The sequence below is a fragment of the Bufo gargarizans genome, chromosome 7 (genome assembly GCF_014858855.1).
Source record: "Bufo gargarizans isolate SCDJY-AF-19 chromosome 7, ASM1485885v1, whole genome shotgun sequence".
NCBI lineage: Eukaryota > Metazoa > Chordata > Amphibia > Anura > Bufonidae > Bufo > Bufo gargarizans.
Window position 1 is genome coordinate 437,748 of NC_058086.1, and position 20,629 is coordinate 458,376.

At 46.6% G+C, this 20,629-nt stretch overlaps 1 protein-coding gene across 1 annotated transcript in view; it reads right to left on the reverse strand.

Moving 5' to 3' along the window:
• FAM234B (family with sequence similarity 234 member B) overlaps nt 1-17,009 on the reverse strand; it is a 33,971-nt gene extending 16,962 nt beyond the window's left edge. Inside the window, exons 1-4 of the mRNA XM_044302064.1 lie at nt 16,881-17,009; nt 4,865-5,260; nt 1,745-1,840; nt 1,305-1,493 (exon numbers count right to left, since the gene is read on the reverse strand). Coding sequence (XP_044157999.1) covers nt 1,305-1,493; nt 1,745-1,840; nt 4,865-5,260; nt 16,881-16,917 — 718 coding nt within the window. The 5' untranslated portion in view covers nt 16,918-17,009. The remainder of the gene's footprint in view (nt 1-1,304; nt 1,494-1,744; nt 1,841-4,864; nt 5,261-16,880) is intronic.
• Between the last annotated feature and the right edge of the window lie 3,620 nt (nt 17,010-20,629).

Below are 20,629 nucleotides of genomic sequence, written 5' to 3' on the forward strand. Positions count from 1 at the left end.
AAGTTCAGGTTTGGGTTAGGTGTTGTGTAGATGTTATTATTTTCCCTTATAACATGGTTATAAGGGAAAATAATAGCATTCTTTAATACAGAATGCTTAGTAGGTGGTCAATTGAGGGTTAAAAAATACCTTCTCCTCTTGATCGCGTAGCTGCCGGTCTCTTCTTACTTCTTTAATCATGAGCTGCCGGCTAAAGGACCTGTAGTGACGTCATATCACATGGTCCATCACCGTAGTGAGAAGAGACCGGCAGCTAAGCGATCAAGAGGAGAAGGGGAGTTAATTATTTTTTAACCCTCAATTGACCACCTACTAAGCATTCTGTATTAAAGAATGCTATTATTGTCCCTTATAACCATGTTATAAGGGAAAATAATACAGTGAATAGACTGTCACCTAGCAACCATGTGTGAAAATCGCAATTTTCAGGCAACGCATAAGTGATGCGTGAAAATCACAGCTCATGTGCACAGCCCCATAGAAATTAATGGGTCCAGATTCAGTGCGGGTGCAATGCGTTCACCTCCCGCATTGCACCCGCGCGGGAAATCGCGCCCGTGTGAACTCAGCCTTACAGTTCTGGAATATTTTGGATAACAATGGCATCATGCTGTCAGTGTTATACAAAAAAAATGTCACACCTCTAAGGGTTACACAGCATCATAAATCAATAGAATGCTATGTCACCCCGGCAGTGCTCCGAATTCAGGAAGGTGCTCTCCCTGACACGCGCTGCAGTCCGATGCGTAAATTTGCCTCCTTCATTCACGTGGATAGGGACGCCTTCGCACGCGTCAGATTTTGTTGCAGCTATTTCTTAGACTGAAAATAAGTTCCATTCATCAGAATTGCAGGAATCCATGTGCTCGCCGCCAAAGCAACCCCATTCAGATGAAAGGAATTGGTTTTGGTTTTGGTTTTCAACTGATAATTGATTATAAAAATAATAAATTTGATGAACACATTATAACTACATTTTACAGTTTAAAGGGGTTGTCTGGGTATACACATATTGTATACACATGTATAGTACATTGCTAGGAAATGCCATCAACACTTGATCAGCAGGGGCCCAATCACTGTGACCACCGCTGATCACTAGAATAGTATGGCAGCAGCCATCGACTGTAAACCTGGTTATAAAACAATGTACATGTGATCTGCAGGGAAATGACCACACGGCCCGGGTTACGTGGCCACATCTGCTGAGTTCAGTGAAAACATGCCTTCATTTTTATTGGGTTCCAGTTAGCTGAAGTACTTCCATCGCCTTGTGAGACCAGCAGAAGGTCAGGAGAAGGTACCTGTAGATGCAGAGATCAGGCTCAACAGCTTGTACGTTCCAGTCAGGAGACACGTGTCGTTCAGCTCAGGCTTTATAAGCAGTCGTCCACACTGAATACTCCGGAGATACTCCTGGGTGTGCCGGCTCCACAAGACGCTCCCGCTATTACCAGAGAGAACGGAGAGAAAATGGGTCTGCTTCACGGCATCTGCAAAGTATAGATCGAAAAGAGCCATAGTGTTCCTTCTATTACATGACACATTCAAATACATTCAAACTAGTTGTCCCAACTAGAAAAATCCTGTCAGGGGTCCCCTACTGGGGGTCCTCACCCATCAGCCCCTACAAACAGCTGCCCGCACTCTAAGCAGATGTGGTGCATCCATCCATTACAATTGCCCGTTCACTCGAGGCATATTGCTTTAGAGAAGAGGTTGTGCAGATGGGACAGACCCTTACCCTGTGTAGCAGTGGCTCTGGAGGACAGGAATGTCAGCAGTATATCTGGTACACCATCCTTATTGACATCAAACAGCTCCAGAGGTGAAGAAAATTCTAGAAAACACAACATTAACAGGTAAACTACAGCAACAGTAAATGTATTTAACCCATTTAAGGGGTTGTCCACTTTTAGGGGGACTTTTGGCCATGGACCTGCAAAGAGAAGCATACTTTTCTGCGGCCGCGGCTGGGCTCCAGCTCCTGCGCTGCTGTGGCCACATGACCCTTGACAAACAAGACATTTAACAGTGGGAACTGGAGCTGCAGCCAGAGACCGAACGACCCGAAACCCAGCGGCGGGGGCAGGTAAGGCTAGTTTCATTCCAGCAGGCTGCCAGATGTCATGTCTGGCGGCCACATTAAGTACAATGGGATCCAGTGGACACTCTGTCCGCATCCGACTGGCAAGCTGAGGACCCACCGGACACAAATAGCTGCATGCTGCGGTTTGTGTCCGGCTGATTCTCCGCTTGCCTGCCGGAACTACAGCTGGTGTGAAGGTAGGCCAAGTATACTTCTCTCCACAGGTCCAGCGATGTGGGGGGCCTGGCTGAAAAGCAAACCAAAGGTGGACAGCCCCCGACCACCAATATGACTTTTCATTGTGGTCACTAAGGGGCTTTATTCTGCTGTCTACATCATTACAGCAGAAGTCGAGGACGGTATCCTGTGCTAGCTGCAGAGGGTGTTCGGCTGTTGAATGACAGCTGAGCTACTACTCCAACACAGTTTAACACTCTAAATGCTGTGGTCAATAGCAACCGCAGCTTCTAAGTGGTTCGGAAGATGGGGCTCCCTCTGTCACTGCATAACAACTTATATAAAATTATCATTATTTTACACAGTTACCGCACATAGGTAACACATCCCTCTTCCAGCCCAGCGGAGACAGGAGGGCGGTGCCAGACTCCGGTTGCTCATGAAAGGTGTTTGTTTTTTTCTCTCAATTTTTGTACCCATTACAAACATGTATTCCTATCATAGGATAGTGAAAAGTAAAAGAAAAATAGAGGGTGCTCCCTGGTGTAATACCTCAATGTGCAGAGTGAAGGATACGGGTTGCAGCACCTTACCAGATGGTGGTGTGCATCCTAGACAGAATGGCACCCATACGGGAGGGATCCCAGGCTGCTGCTCTTGTGTGCCAGGCAAGCCTCTCAGAACGCCGGAATAACCAAGGAGCAGGAAACAAAAGGCCTGCTGCACTAAGGGATTTTGGATTTATTGGATAAAACAAAAACATGTAGCTCTGCCCTCCTTGTTTTATAAATAAAAAAATAATAATTATAAAAAAAAAATAAACACATACACACACACACACACACACACAACATGAGAGAAGGGACAACCACAGGACATATATTTAGTTTTTTAGGAAATTTTAGAGGCGACCTGTCACTTTTCCCTTCTGACCAAGACAGAGCTGTATATAATATACAGTGAGGAACAGAAGTATTTGAACACCCTGCGATTTTACAAGTTCTCCCACTTAGAAATCATAGAGGGGTCTGACATTCACATTGTAAACAATTTATCTGTCTTGCACTGCTGAACATAAGTATTTGAACACCTGAGAAAATCAGTGTTAATATTTGGTACAGAAGCCTTTGTTTGCAATTACAGGGGTCAAACGGTTCCTGTAGTTCTTGACCAGGTTTGCACACACTGCAGGAGGGATTTTGGCCCACTCCTCCACACAGATCTCCACTAGATCTATCAGGTTTCGGGGCTGTCGCTGAGCAACACAGAGTTTCAGCTCCCTCCAAAGATATTCTATTGGATTTAGTTCTGGAGACTGGCTGGGCCACTCAAGAACCTTGATATGCTTCTTACGGAGCCACTCCTTGGTTATCCTGGTTGTGTGCTTCGGGTTGTTGTCATGTTGGAAGACCCACGACCCATCTTCAATTCTCTGACTGAGGGAAGGACGTTGTTGCTCAAAATCTCAAAATAAAGGGCCCCATTCATCCTCTCCTTAATACAGTGCAGTCATCCTGTCCCCTTCGCAGAAAAGCACTACCGAAGCATTCACAGTAGGGCTGGTGTTCTTGGGATGCAACTCATCCTTCTTTTTCCTCCAAACACGACAAGTGATGTTTAGACCAAAAGGTTCTACTTTGGTCTCATCTGACCACATGACTTTCTCCCATGCCTCCTCTGGATAATCCAGATGGTCATTGCCAAACTTCAGACGGGCCTGGACATGTGATGACTTGAGTAGGGGAAATTTCCGTGCAATGCATGATTTGAAACCATGACGGCGTAGTGTTCTACCGACAGTGACCTTTGAAACTGTGGTCCCAGCTCCCTTTATGTCATTGACCAGCTCCTCCCTTGTAGTTCTGGGCTGATTCCTCACCTTTCTTATCAGTGATAGCCCACGAGGTGAGATCTTGCATGGAGCCCCAGTCCGAGGGCGACTGACAGTCTTTAGCCTCTTCAATTTTCTAACAATTGCTCCAAAAGTTGATCTATTTTCACCAAGCTGCTTGGCAATTGCCCCGTATCCCTTTCCAGCCTTGTGGAGGTCCACAATTTTGTCTCTGGTGTCTTTTGACAGGTCTTTGGTCTTGCCCATGGTAGTAGTTGGCGTCTGACTGACTGTGGGGTTGACAGGTGTCTTTAAAGAGCTCAGACAGGTGCTACTATGTGAGATTAATGAGTGGAGTAGAGGTGGACTTTTTAAAGGCACAGTAACAGGTCTTTGAGAGCCAGAATTCTTGCTGTTTCTCAGGTGTTCAAATACTTATGTTCAGCAGTGCAAGACAAATAAATTCTTTAAAAATCATACATACATGTGATTTCCTGATTATTATTTTTTATTCTGTCTCTCAGAGTGGGAATGCACCTACAATGTGAATTTCAGACCCCTCCATGATTTCTAAGTGGGAGAACTGCAGGGTGTTCAAATACTTCTGTTCCTCACTGTACATAAAAATCGGTAGATACCTCAAAAATACATTGAAATTGCAGGACAGCATGTCCTCTTGGAAGAAAGCTTCAACTTTATAGATGAGAATAGTAAACCTAAATATAAGCTGATGAACAAAACCCATCAACCAGATTCACAATGCTTACCTGTGTCATAACCCACATGGAGTGTCCACATGTTGTGCTGACCATTCATAGGACAAGGGATGAGGAACGCACAAATAAGAACCATTACCATTGAGACGACAACTGTCAGAATAAATACTGTGGTTCGCACATAGGACAACAAAGAGGATGGTGGCTTTAGTCCTGGTTCCAGGGCTCCTGTGGCACATAGCCCATCCTGTTTATTATCTACTGGACGTTGCTGGACTCTCTTTGACCTTCGTTCAACGTCGGAGTCATGATCCTGAGATGCCCCACGAGTGCCCTTCCCGTTCTGAACTCCATTTTGCTGGATGTTAATAACAAGGTCATCTTCACTCTCATCACTGTCTGCCTGAGTAAGGGGGTCATATTCCCTGGGGTCATGAGACTTCTTCCCTGAAAAGATGCAGGCAATTCAGAGTAAGATGATATCACAAGCATTTTTTTTTTTTTACTCCTTTATTATGTATATTAAATATGACATATACCATTGAATAAAAAAACATCTTACATATCACCCTGTTCCCAACAGCCCCTCTGGCGAGGAGGAGAAAGAAAGAATAAAAAAAAAAATTATTATAGCCATGGATGTCAATATTTATTCAATTTGTGAAGCTGCCCCTTAAAAGGGGATGTCTCGATTCAGCAAATGGCATTCATCACGTAGAGAAAGTTAATACAAGGCACTTGCTAATGTATTGTGATTGTCCATATTGCCTCCTCACATATACACATTAATATACAAAAACGTCTTCTGATGACACCTCTTAAAGTGACAAATGTTTTGAACCCGTCTCCCTCATACAGATGATATGTGATCTCCAAGGTTCACTTTTGCCCCAACATAAATACGAGGTATACGGGAGTGTAAAATGTTCCTTTTGCTTTTTAATTACTGCTTCAGTCAAACCTATGAAATCTGAAGAGCCATCTTGAGGATTACAAGCTTCCCTAAGTATATTTAATGCACTACAAAGCTTTCCTTTAAAAGTGCTGAACAATGAACGGCGACAAAATAAAGCCTCCAGTGCCACGTCTCATCAATCTGCATACAAGATTTCCCAATTCTAGTTCACCCTTTTTCCACAGTAGTTCTCTCATCAGGGTGTCCATCATAGTAAATATGCTCTCCGGTATTACCCCCGGACAATTCCTAAACCGATACAGAGCCTGAAGCAGCCAAATCATATTATCCAGACTTATTCTTGCTGTTGACTATACTTTAACCTTAGCTCTCCAGGAATAGATCAAAAGGGACAATATTCAACTGAGGGACAACTTCAACTCCCGCTGATACAGCAATGCCTAAAAATCTAAACGAGGAGCTCAAATCAAAATCCTTGAGTTCTGGAACAACACTTTTTACGTCCTGTACACCAGGTTATTTGCCAAGACCAATTCAAGCCGAAACGCTGGGCTTGTGGGACCATGATAAGTCGTGGGATAGAAACACTCTTTCAAGATTTTGTACCCCAAACCCATATAGATAGTGTAAAAATGTTTGATATGTACTCTCTACTTTAGATAAGAAATGGGGAGACTTATCTCCTTGCTCCAGAAAAGTGGCTTTAAAAAGTCACACCCTTTTAAATGCAAAAGATGACATCCACGTGCTGTCCACATTTTTTGCTGCCCCATAGAAATAGCAGCGCAGCACCCATCCTGACCTCCCAGCACTGCACTGTGTGCCAGCACCAGTAGGGTTACATAGCATCATAAATCAATAGAATTAGGGAAGAGCGAATCAACTTCGGATGTTTCTCATAACATTTTGTTAGAATACTGTACGGAGCGAGGGCTCTGTACAGTATTAGAATGTATTGGCTCCTATGATCCAAAGTTATTACTAAATTGAGGCACTACAATGGTAGATGCAATTGACAATATATGGCTAAACCCTTAAACTGATATTATATCAAGAACATACAGTTGCCCGCGCACCCCGTCAAGGTCTCTCAAAATGGCACGGGACCTAACGCTAACCTATTTATGCTATATGGACAATTTATGATCGGTACATAAAGTCCTTAATTCTGATCTATGGGTAACATTCAGGTGCACCTGGGCAGGCTGTGTCAAATGACCCAGTTATAGGTGGGACTCACAGCCTCCTCTCATTGTATGTGCGATTTCACGCTGGAGGTAACTGGGAGCTGCTGGCTGTGTGTCAGACTTTATGCACCCATCATAAAATGTGCTGCTGATAAGATAAAACAATTCAGCTATGGGAGAAAATATTCCTCTATGTGGACTATTTGTTCATATTTTTGAGCAATCCAACAGAATTTTTGCAACTGTTTGTGAATGAAGTTAATGGAAACCTGAAACATTGAACAAGGTGTTTGAGCTGCAGGCACCAGGTTATAGAGCAGGAGGAGCTGAGCAGACCGATATAGCATGAGCATGAATGCAAATGAATGAAACACAAGTTTTACTAAATCTTTTCCCACAAGACTATATCTCAATCTTCTCAGCTCCTCCTGCTCTCTAGCATGGTGCCTGCAGCTCAAACACCATGTTCAATGTGACAGGTGCCCTTAAATGAAAACGGCAGGTATTCTGGTTTGTGACACAGTGGGGGAAATCAGTGTTCATGCCATTTCTTGGTATTCACGGTTTCTTTGGGACCATAACAAGGAGCCAAGATTTAGCATGGTGTCCTCTCTACACCATTCTCCTTCTACCCTGACTATCACAAGTTACACAGAAGACATGAGCTGACAAGGGCTGAGTAATCCGAACTAATCAGGTACAAACTCCCTGGGGTGGCGTTTCACACACCAATCAGGTTTTTCGAGCCTTAGAAGTATCATTTGGGAGATTGTAGGTTTGTTTTGCCTGCAGCACAGTAACATCAAGCCTTTTACTACTACTCTAAGTATACAATGTCAGTACCACCTCTCAACCTTATCAATATAATAACTATATGTGATGTCAGTGAGAGGAGCCACATCTTATCAGAACTTGAGGGTTCACAGGAATTGCCCAATGACGCATGTGCTAAATTTGAGCTGTATCCCCTTCATTCTCAGGATAGCTGGGGGTTCCCGAAAGTTGAACCCCAACTCAGAAGTCGCATCACATTTTTTCCGAAGAGTAAAAATACTCCTCTTACCATTTTTGAGGAGTACTTTTAGCCGAGTAGGAGTACATAAGTTGTTAAGGGCTTGTTGCAGATTCTCTAAAAAGACTGGACAACAAGGCCTCGCATGCAGGATCCCAAACAGAAACTGAATGGACTCCATTATAGTCGATGTCTGTTCAGCTCTGTTCATCTCAGTTATGTGACCGATCCAACATTTCCATTATTTTTGTTGTTCTCTTCATCTAACAGACCAGAACGACAGAAATAAATAGCGGTGGTGTGAGGTGAGTATTTCTGCAGGGGAACCATTACTAGTCTAAATACCATCTCTCTCCTCCAACATATAGTCCCATGTAAATAACCTCTCCCCTCCCGTCAGCTTCTGCAACACACAGTCCCATGTAAATAAAATCACTACCCTTCCTCCAGGCCCTCCAACATACAGTCCCATGTAAATAACATTGCTCCCCACTCTTTAGCATAGGGTTATAAGCCCCTGGGAGGATCTGGAGTGAATACACAGCAGGCTATTACAGCCAAGTGATAAATTACAGTCCAATATAGTGCATCTTCCCTGTACTTTATCACTTGGTTATAATATCCTGCATACATTCACTATAGACATCACACACTGCACCACAAACATCACACACACACACACACACACACTGCGCCACATACATCACACACACACTGCGCCACATACATCACACACACACACACACTGCGCCACATACATCACACACACACACACACTGCGCCACATACATCACACACACACACACACTGCGCCACATACATCACACACACACACTGCGCCACATACATCACACACACACACTGCGCCACATACATCACACACACACACACACACTGCGCCACATACATCACACACACACACACACTGCGCCACATACATCACACACACACACTGCGCCACATACATCACACACACACACTGCGCCACATACATCACACACACACACTGCGCCACATACATCACACACACACACTGCGCCACATACATCACACACACACACTGCGCCACATACATCGCACACACACACTGCGCCACATACATCGCACACACACACTGCGCCACATACATCGCACACACACACTGCGCCACATAGATCGCACACACACACTGCGCCACATACATCACACACAGACACACTGCGCCACATACATCACACACAGACACACTGCGCCACATACATCACACACAGACACACTGCGCCACATACATCACACACACACAATGCGCCACATACATCACACACACACACTGCGCCACATACATCACACACACACACTGCGCCACATACATCACACACACACACTGCGCCACATACATCACACACACACATCACACACTGCGCCACATACATCACACACTCACACACTGCGCCACATAACATCACACACAGACACACTGCGCCACATACATCACACACAGACACACTGCGCCACATACATCACACACAGACACACTGCGCCACATCACCACCAGACACACTGCGCCACATACATCACACACAGACACACTGCGCCACATACATCACACACACACACTGCGCCACATACATCACACACACACACTGCGCCACATACATCACACACACACACTGCGCCACATACATCAACACACACACACTGCGCCACATACATCACACACTACACACTGCGCCACATACATCACACACTCACACACTGCGCCACATACATCACACACAGACACACTGCGCCACATACATCACACACAGACACACTGCGCCACATACATCGCACACAGACACACTGCGCCACATACATCGCACACAGACACACTGCGCCACATACATCACACACAGACACACTGCGCCACATACATCGCACACAGACACACTGCGCCACATACATCACACACACACACTGCGCCACATACATCGCACACACACACTGCGCCACATACATCGCACACACACACTGCGCCACATACATCGCACACACACACTGCGCCACATACATCGCACACACACACTGCGCCACATACATCGCACACACACACTGCGCCACATACATCGCACACACACACTGCGCCACATACATCACACACACACACTGCGCCACATACATCACACACACACACTGCGCCACATACATCACACACAACACACTGCGCCACATACATCACACACACATCACACACTGCGCCACATACATCACACACTCACACACTGCGCCACATACATCACACACAGACACACTGCGCCACATACATCGCACACACACACTCGCCCACATACATCGCACACACACACTGCGCCACATACATCGCACACACACACACTGCGCCACATACATCGCCACACACACACTGCGCCACATACATCACACACAACACTGCGCCACATACATCACACACAATCACACACTGCGCCACATACATCACACACTCACACACTGCGCCACATACATCGCACACACACTGCGCCACATACATCGCACACACACTGCGCCACATACATCGCACACACACTGCGCCACATACATCGCACACACACTGCGCCACATACATCGCACACACACTGCGCCACATACATCACACACACTGCGCCACATACATCACACACACTGCGCCACATACATCACACACACTGCGCCACATACATCACACACACACTGCGCCACATACATCACACACACTGCGGTGTCACTTTGTACTGCACGTCAAACTCGATATTCAGGCTCATCTTGGTTTTCCACCACTCCAGATTCCTATTCAGCTCCACTACCGCCATTAAGGATGAGCAAATCGACTATGATGAAACATCCGAAGTCGAACTTTGTTAGAATACTGTACAGAGCGAGCACTCCGTACAGTATTAGAATGTATTGGCTCCTATGAGCCAAAGTTATTGCTTTGGGAAGTCTCACAAGACTTTGCGAAATAACTTCATAAAATGATTTCTACTGTAAAAAAAAAACTGTTCCCGAACTCGGGTTCAGTTCTAAGTTGATTCGCTCATCCCTAGCCGCCATGTTTGCCAGTGTCCTCAGACAGAGCGCACTGCTCCCCCCTACTCTCCCGAGTAAAGCAATGGCCCAAGTGCTAGCCCCTTCCTCTTTCAATTACAGCTATTACTCCTCTGCTGCAAGACACAATATGGCTTCCTATTCAGCAGCCGCCCAAACCGACCAATAAGCAGCTTTGTTATTGGCGATTTCGGGCACCAGCAGCACGGCCTTGCGCTGATGAATGGCAGGGAAAAGTCTAACACAAACTGGAACGCCTTAGACTTTTATAAATGAGTAAAATGGCCTGAACAGGCGTTATTGCGATCTCTGCCCCCACCGTTCATACAGACGTGGCATATCCTTACAATATGCCATCATTTTATAAGATGGGCATAACCTTTTAAGGCCCACATTAAGATGCCTCCCTAAAGGTTTAAAGGGAACCTGTGACCTCCTAAATGCATGTAAACCCGCCAGCAGTACCTCAGGGTAGCCCGCAGTGATACTAATCATACTTTTCATCCTGCAGTCCGATGCCGCATAAGGTCAGAAAGCTATCATGTCAGGGCATGGGATCGCGCAGTAAAATAGAGGGCACCGCGCAAGCCTTGGGAAAGCAAAGCCGAATTGCAGGCTGTCACTAATAGGCAAGAGGTGGCGTGGTTACCTTGACTTGAAGCAAGGAGGCCGCTGCTTCCTTGACTTCAAGCCGACATGCAAATTAGCGCGGACGGAGGATAAAAGATCATTTTCTGACCTTATGCAGCATCAGACCGCAGGATGAAAAGTATGATTAATATCACTGTGGGCTACCCGGAGGTACTGCTGGCGGGTTCCCTTTAGGTCCTGAACTGTACAGTGGGTGCATTGTTCCCGCACAGTGCCTAGCTTAGATAGGAGGATATTACCTTACCATATCACAGTAGCTGTATTATGTAGCCTAGTACATTGCCTGAGGCCACCTGACAAACCGAACACCTGTACAGGCAATATTACTCAGATTTCTACACATGAAACTTTTATTGTAGGAAGAACAGACCGGCACTCGCTTGTCCATGCAATTATGTATTCTTTATTGTCGCATTATTCTTTCTGTGACGCGTTTCGGCTTAAGAAAGCCTTCTTCAGACATGTTACAATCACCACATACAGTGTATCTCGTAGCATCAGACTAGTTCTGCTCAAGATACAAAATCTGGAATCAACCAAAATTGAGTAATTTGACAAGTACTTTACCACTATGCCGTACCTACCTGCTTTTCCCAGGACATCTTCACATAACCACAGCTCTTACTAAACCCAGCTCCCTGAAACCTCAAACATTAGTAGAGACATATTTTTTCCATTGAGGATTTTCCCAAAAACTGCAAGCTACAGGCAAATGGCCGCTCAACGTAGTCATCATGAAGGATAACAGGTGACCCTAAACACATGGAGGAACCACACGGACATTCAACCACAAGTAGGGAGACGTTTGGTAGCACGTATCTATTAATGTTACCCACTTAAGGTGGCATTCCAGTTATTTGTAATGTAGTGCAGGGACAGGGATGTTAAACATTTTTGTAATATACTTTATTAAGGAAAGTTGTTTCTTTGTTCTAGAAAACAGGGCGTAAAGAGTCGTTAAGGAGAGTGTCTTAAGTCGTACTGTGCACTGAAGACGCCTGTGTAATATCCAGAAGCTTGCAGCCGCCTCTTGTCACTATCCTAGTCCCTGACTATGGGCATATACCTGTCACTGTCCATCTGACTTGTCACACACAGATGTCTTCAGCGCTCAATACGACTGAAGACACTTTCCTTAAAAGAAACATCTTTCTCTAATAAAGTATATTCCAAAAATGTTTAAAAAGCCTCTTTCCACATGATCAATCTGATTAAACCAGGCATATTGCTGGGTAAAGCTGATTGTGCTGATTAAAACAATATATTTCTTTTTCTGTAGCCTTCAGGGCCGCTGAGTTATGTGGACATTTATCTTTATTCAAATTAGGTGGCTGGAGCACCGAGGGACAGGCTGTAGGGCTTCGAGCACCACTAGAGCTACATCCCTAGTGCTCACTACACTCCCCCTCCCCTTTGACTAACAGTGCTACACATCATGCCTAGCGCTATCTTCTGGTGCCTCTGCTGCTGTGCAGAAACTTGGCAGGCACCAATGACGTCATTCCACCCAGAAGAGGCGCTCGTGGTTTCAGAGACATAGGAGGAACGCTCCTGGATAGAAGGACATGGCCGGCCTACTGTGAATCTGAGCTGCTTGGCAAGTAGCAGAAGATGGAAGGCACCAAAGGTGCCAGATGTTCCAAACTTCCCAGATCTCATTCAGATCAAACATTCGTGGTATGTGCTGGAAGACAAGTGCAAGCCATGGAAGCCCCATCTCCCAACTTACAGGACCTACAGGATCTGCTGCCAACATCTCAGTGCCAGACACCACAGGACATCTTCAGAGGTCTTGTGGAGTCCATGCCATGATGGATCATTGCTATTTCGCCAGCACCAGGGGAACCTTTACAAGGCAGGTGGTTTTAATGTTCCAGTGCTTATCCAAGGGATAATTCTTTCTCCAGTTTACACAAAGCTGAGCAGACAGCTGCCATCGGAGCACATAAACCACCAACTGTGCACATCAAAAACATACCACCCTCTGTACACCGGAACATACTAAGCAGAGCAATCTGCTCCATAAATTACTGACAACACAAAGACCCTGCGCTGACCCTTCACAGGTATTACATCTACTACAAAGGGATCCATCTGGACGTGGATATTTTGTTGGTTCTGTTGGATCTATGGAATTTCTGAGTGGATACGGTCAGAACATCCCGTACATAGGTAATATTACAGGACATTCACCCTTCTCCATGCTGAGCACACAGCAGCATGCTGAAATCAGTAGTGCACATTTTAGCATTTCTGAAATTCCCTCAGTGGTGATCGTGAGGAAAGGCCGCGTTCCTACAGCCGCGGTGTCGCCAGGCCAGTGTTGTGGACTACAAGTGGTGGGTCGGGGCATGGACCCAGAGATCTGCATGACGCAGCAAGATATAGGACATGTTCTATCTTTTGTGGTGTAGTCATATAACTGAAAGCCCACAGAATCACACAGAAGCCCTTCTATACCACAGTTGTGTGAATGTAGCCTTAGGCCTCCTGCACACGACAGGTTTTTTTTCCCCGTTTACTGGCCATTTTTTGCATTCCGTATACGGTACCATTAATTTCAATGGTTCCGCAAAAAAAACTGAATGTACTCCGTATGCATTCCGTATTTCCGTTCCAAGATAGAACATGTCCTATTACTGCCCACAATTCACATTCCGTGGCTCCATTCAAGTCAATGGGTCCGCAAAAAAACGAAACACATACTGAAATGCATCCGTATGTCTTCCGTTTCCATTCCGTTTTTTGCGGAACAATCTATTGAAAATGTTATGCCCAACCCAATTTTTTCTATGCATCTGAAAACACTGAAAAAGCTATACGATCGTGTGCAGGAGGCCTTAAAGGGACACTGACAGGGCCGATAAGCATATTGAGGTATATATATGGCAGTACAGGTCTTATAATGGGTATTACAATCATCTAAGTATCCCCCCTGTCCACATTACACATACAGTAAACTTAAGTTTTATAACCTGCTCCAACGGTCTTCAATCTGCCCAAGGGGCGGCGTTTCACCTCTCTTGCGCCCAGCCAGCCTCCCCAACTGCCGCTTTGAAGCGCCGCCCAGCTCATGAATATTCAGTTTGCTGGGTGGCTTCTGCGGTCCCCGCTCTGAAGCGCTTCGCTTAACAGTGTCCTGCACATGTGCCGGATCTTGTGAAGTCCGGTACAGTAAGCTCCGCCCAGCTCATCAATATTCACTTCGCTGGGCGGCGCTTACTGTCCTCGACTTCACAAGATCCGGCGCATGCGCAGGGCACTGTTCAGCGCAGCGCTTCAGAGCGGGGACCGCAGAAGCCGCCCAGCAAACTGAATATTCATGAGCTGGGCGGCGCTTCAAAGCGGCAGTTGGGGAGGCTGGCTGGGCGCAAGAGAGGTGAAACGCCGCCCCTTGGGCAGATTGAAGACCGTTGGAGCAGGTTATAAAACTTAAGTTTACTGTATGTATAATGTGGACAGGGGGGATACTTAGATGATTGTAATACCCATTATAAGACCTGTACTGCCATATATATATACCTCAATATGCTTATTGGCCCTGTCAGTGTCCCTTTAATCTGTCAGTACACTGCTCTTGATCTGAGAGGAGGATAAACTGATGACGCCCACCCCGAGCAAAGCACTGGATCACTGTCTTGAACTGACCCAGTTGTTTTGGCTAAGATGAAGTGTAGTATCTGTTCTTAGATTCCTGGTGGACAGAGCCCTGGCAGGATGTAGAGCAGAGAACCACACGGTCATCCCTAGGGTGGATGGCTTGGTCCATTAGTGTCCTACGCTAGGTGACCAAGGGATCGCCGGATCGAAGCCAGGGGCTGAGATGTTTGAAAGCCCGAGGTGCAGAAGTGGTGACCCGGGGGTGCCTGAACTCACTGGGGGTGGGAGCCCACTGAGTGACGGCACATTTGCACGCACTTCACTTTCTCACATTTTGAGCGCACACACCTTTATTCTTTGATTGGCGTAAGGAGGAGGAATAATTTTATAATTCTGTCCGGACGTCCAGGCTGAGCTTCAGCACACATTCACTATTTATTTCATTTTTTTTTGTTCACTGTTCACTTTTCACGTTTGTTTGTCACAAGGATTTCTTGGGTTGCGGCGCTCTTACAGGTACCCCCAAGAAGCGGCGCCAATTATTAGGCATAGTGGCCAATGTGAAAACTACAGGAATTTATGTTTTTGGTTTAAATATAAAAAGGGACATGGAAAATAAAAAATAACCATAATTTTTTTTATTTAAAAATATTAAACCTAAAAACGTGATTTAAAGAGAGCAGTGACCACAAAGTGAACTGCTTCTGATCTGACAGCACCATGTTATAGAGCAGGAGAAGCTGAGCAGAGTGATATATACGTTGCTTTATGGGAAAAGATTCTGTAAAACCTTTTACATTTTCACAATTACACCCCTGCGAGGGGTTATCCTTGACTGACAGCTCTCTCTCAGGCTCGGTTCACATCACATTTTTTCCCAAGCTTTTAACGCATACAAAAAACGTATATGTTAAACGGATGCCTCAGACTGATGCCATACAGGGGCATCCAATCACTATAGAGTCCCAACGCAAAAACAAACTGTAGTTTCTTTTACCGGACTGTGCAGGATACCAGAACGCGGTGCGCTGCGTTTTTGTATGCCTATTTTTGCAACATATACAAAAACGGAGGCTTAAAACGTGATGTGCACACAATGCGGTCACCTCCCTCCTGTACCGATAGCTGTTCACAGGAAGAAGAACACAGAAGCTTTCTCCCCAAACTACCCATCAATCTGCTCTGCTCTTCCTGCTCTATAACACAGTGTGTCAGGTTGCATTGCACTTTTGGTGGCAGGTCCTCCTTAAACAATGGGTCGGTTTCTGATGAGGCATTCAGCCCTCATACCAGGCAGTGACAGGGTGAAGAAGACAGACCCATGTATCCTTGCCACCATCTGACTGGCAGAAATGTTATCTCTGCGTGTGGCAGAGGACTGGGCACATCAGCAGTTCTGGAACTCCACCTTCAGCTCTCAGGCCAGTGGTGCCTCTGTATAACCTACCTGGCCGGGTGACAGCTGGGGTGGCAGCTGATGGCCAGTCTCTGCCCCCCGGCGCCTCTAGACGTATCCCTGCCATCCCCCGCACTACATGGAAGGTAAAGGGCTACCTAACGGTCATGAACAGTAACGTGCCGCCTCCGCCCTGAGCAGCGCGATCCACTATACCGTGCGATCGCCTCCACACCGCGACCCAGCCCCATTATATCAGCGCTCACCTGGCAGCTTCAGGGCTCTGGACAGCACCGTAGCCATACTCAATGGGACGGAACTGCGCGTGCGTGCCGCAAGTGCCTCTGGGAGTTGTAGTTTTACTGGAGACAGGAAGTACACTGAGAATTCTGAGAGCGCAGACAACGCTGGGTTCAGAAGGGGCTTCTGCCAGATTCCTATACCGGAAGTGACGCGGCCGCACCGGCATCAGCTGGAGGAGGGGGGGGGGGGGGTGTGGATCAAGCGCAGATCAACTGGATTTGTAAAATTAAAGGGTTTCTACCACTTTGATTTCACATAATTAGGTGTCAGACACTTGCGATCCGCTAGAGTCTGCTCTGCCAAACTATCCTGCTATAATAGCTTTTGAGCGCTCCATCGGCGCAGGCGCAGTGGAGATGTCTGAGCAGGGAAGCGGTCGGACATTCACTGCGCATGCGCCGAATACAGCCGCGCACGGCGCATGCGCGTGAAGTCGTCCGTTTGATCGCATTCCGGAGGAGATGGGCGGGCTGGAGGGAGGTGCTGGGCGGCGGCATCTTGAGAAGGTAGACCGATCCTCTAGGTGCTAATGACGCCCCCATAGCACCTAGAGGGTCATTAACATATCAATATAAGTTCTTTTTTTAGGTAAACGGCTGCCCCAAAAGCTATTATAGCAGGATAGTTTGGCAGAGCAGACACTAGCGGATCGCTAGTGTCTGACACCTAATTATGTGAAATCAAAGTAGTAGAAACCCTTTAATTGCACCGCCGCGGGAGAAGCACCTACTTCATACCTCAGCTCTGCTATGTGGATGACCCCACCACCCCAATATCCTGCACTTAGCTCTGCTATGTGGATGACCCCACCACCCCAATATCCTGCACTCAGCTCTGCTATGTGGATGACTCCACCACCCCAATATCCTGCACTCAGCTCTGCTATGTGGATGACCCCACCACCCCAATATCCTGCACTCAGCTCTGCTATGTGTCACCCCAATATCCTGCACTCAGTTCTGCTATGTGGATGATCCCACCACCCCAATATCCTGCACTCAGCTCTGCTATGTCACTCCAATATCCTGCACTCAGCTCTGCTATGTGGATGATCCCACCACCCCAATATCCTGCACTCAGCTCTGCTATGTGGATGATCCCACCACCCCAATATCCTGCACTCAGCTCTGCTATGTCACCCCAATATCCTGCACTCAGCTCTGCTATGTGGATGATCCCACCACCCCAATATCCTGCACTCAGCTCTGCTATGTGGTGAGGCTGAACTGCTCCAGATGATGTGTCCGCGCGTGCGCACTCAGGGGTAGGGAGATCTGATGGAACATTTTGGACTAAAAAAATCTACCTAACCCTGAGTGCGCAGGCGCGGTGTACGGTTTTGCGCGTGCAAATGAAGTAGGTGCTTCTCCCGCGGTGGTGCAATTTTGCAAATCGAGTGGATCTGCGCTTGATCCACACACACCCTCCTCCAGCTGATTCCGGTGCGGCCGCGTCACTTCCGATATAGCATTCTGCCCAGGTATAGGAATCTATACCCCAATATCCTGCACTTAGCTCTGCTATGTGGATGACCCCACCACCCCAATATCCTGCACTCAGCTCTGCTATGTGGATGACTCCACCACCCCAATATCCTGCACTCAGCTCTGCTATGTGGATGACCCCACCACCCCAATATCCTGCACTCAGCTCTGCTATGTGTCACCCCAATATCCTGCACTCAGTTCTGCTATGTGGATGATCCCACCACCCCAATATCCTGCACTCAGCTCTGCTATGTCACTCCAATATCCTGCACTCAGCTCTGCTATGTGGATGATCCCACCACCCCAATATCCTGCACTCAGCTCTGCTATGTGGATGATCCCACCACCCCAATATCCTGCACTCAGCTCTGCTATGTCACCCCAATATCCTGCACTCAGCTCTGCTATGTGGATGATCCCACCACCCCAATATCCTGCACTCAGCTCTGCTATGTGGTGAGGCTGAACTGCTCCAGATGATGTGTCCGCGCGTGCGCACTCAGGGGTAGGGAGATCTGATGGAACATTTTGGACTAAAAAAATCTACCTAACCCTGAGTGCGCAGGCGCGGTGTACGGTTTTGCGCGTGCAAATGAAGTAGGTGCTTCTCCCACGGTGGTGCAATTTTGCAAATCGAGTGGATCTGCGCTTGATCCACACACACCCTCCTCCAGCTGATTCCGGTGCGGCCGCGTCACTTCCGATATAGCATTCTGCCCAGGTATAGGAATCTGGCAGAACACCGCTGTTCACACGTGTGCCTAGAATGCATTACAGTTCCGTCTTTCTTCTTATGTCTGTGCAAAACTGAACGCTCACAAGATGATTATTTTATTATTTACTTTTGCTACGCAGCTTGCCAGCTTCATTCACGGAGCTAATGGCGGCTTCTGTTTATTACTGGCCAGATATTAACCCCTTTCTGCCGTACCATTTTCATTTTTTGGTTTATTTTTTTCATGTTAACTTTTATTTTTCCATTCTGGAAGCCATAACTTTTTTTTTTTTTGCAGGACAAGCTGTAGTCTCTAACTGCACCCCTTAAAGGGCATCTGTCAGCAGTTTTGTACCTATGACACTGGCTGACTGTTACATGTGCACTTGGAAGATGAAGGCATCTATGTTGGTCTGATGTTTATATGTGCCGCATTGTTGAGGAAAATTAAGTTTTAATATATGCAAATGAGCCTCTAGGAGAAACGGGGGCGTTGCCTTTACACCTGGAGGCTCTGCTCTCTCTGCAACTGCCTCGCCCTCTGCAGTTTGACACAACCAGGTGTGATGATGTTTTCCCTCCCTGGCCATGTCAATCAAAGTGCAGAGGGTGCGGCAGTTAAAGTGTAATTGCTGTTTCATTTTTTATTCCCTAATGGTATAGTACACCCTGCTGTATAAGAGCTTTTGTGATTTAAAATGTGATCATTTTCAGTTTTACCTAATAACTCCCACAAATGCATGCTACTTTCCTATTCAGCAGCTCCCATCTCACAGCGTTGCCGTGTGCAGTCCGTCTTCTCAGTATTATAACAAGAGACGGATGAGCTCTGGGAGAAGGAGCTGGGCTGAGGCAGAAAGTGGAGGGGGGAGGCCTGCTTTAGATAGGGATATCTTCTAGAAATATGCAACTGGTCTTTGGTTAGCTGTATGTGAGAATACACACTGCTCTGGGTACTGTGGGAAGTTGTCTGCGTTCTGATTGGTCCTGCTAGTTCATGTGAGGAGAGGAAGGGCTTATGGGAAGTGAGGGAAAAACAGGATGGCTTCAAGGAAGGGCGAAGATCATCACAGGAAGAGCAGCGGAGGCCATCTTAGGAAGTTGCTGAAATAGAGGCACAGAGAAATATGGTTGCTAAGGGCTGAATTCAGACATCAGAATTAGCTGGAAAATGCAGCTTCATGAATATCTTCCCTTCAGCATCACATATGTTAGGAATTTCATTTTTGGTAGTGAAATGGCAGTTACACTTTAAGCCTCAGTCACATGTCCGTGTTTTCCCATCAGTGATTGAGCCAAAACCAGGATTGGAGCCTCCACAGACATAAGGGAAAGATCTGGCCCGTTCTTAGAGCCGCACCTGGTTTTGGCTGAAAATCACTGATGGAAATCTCTGATGTGTAAATGAGGCGTATCACAGGGGCTTTAGTTATTTACAGCCAAGGTATTCTCTTTAACACTGTCAGACCATTGGTCAGAAACACACAAAGCATGGCTACTGAGGTGTTGG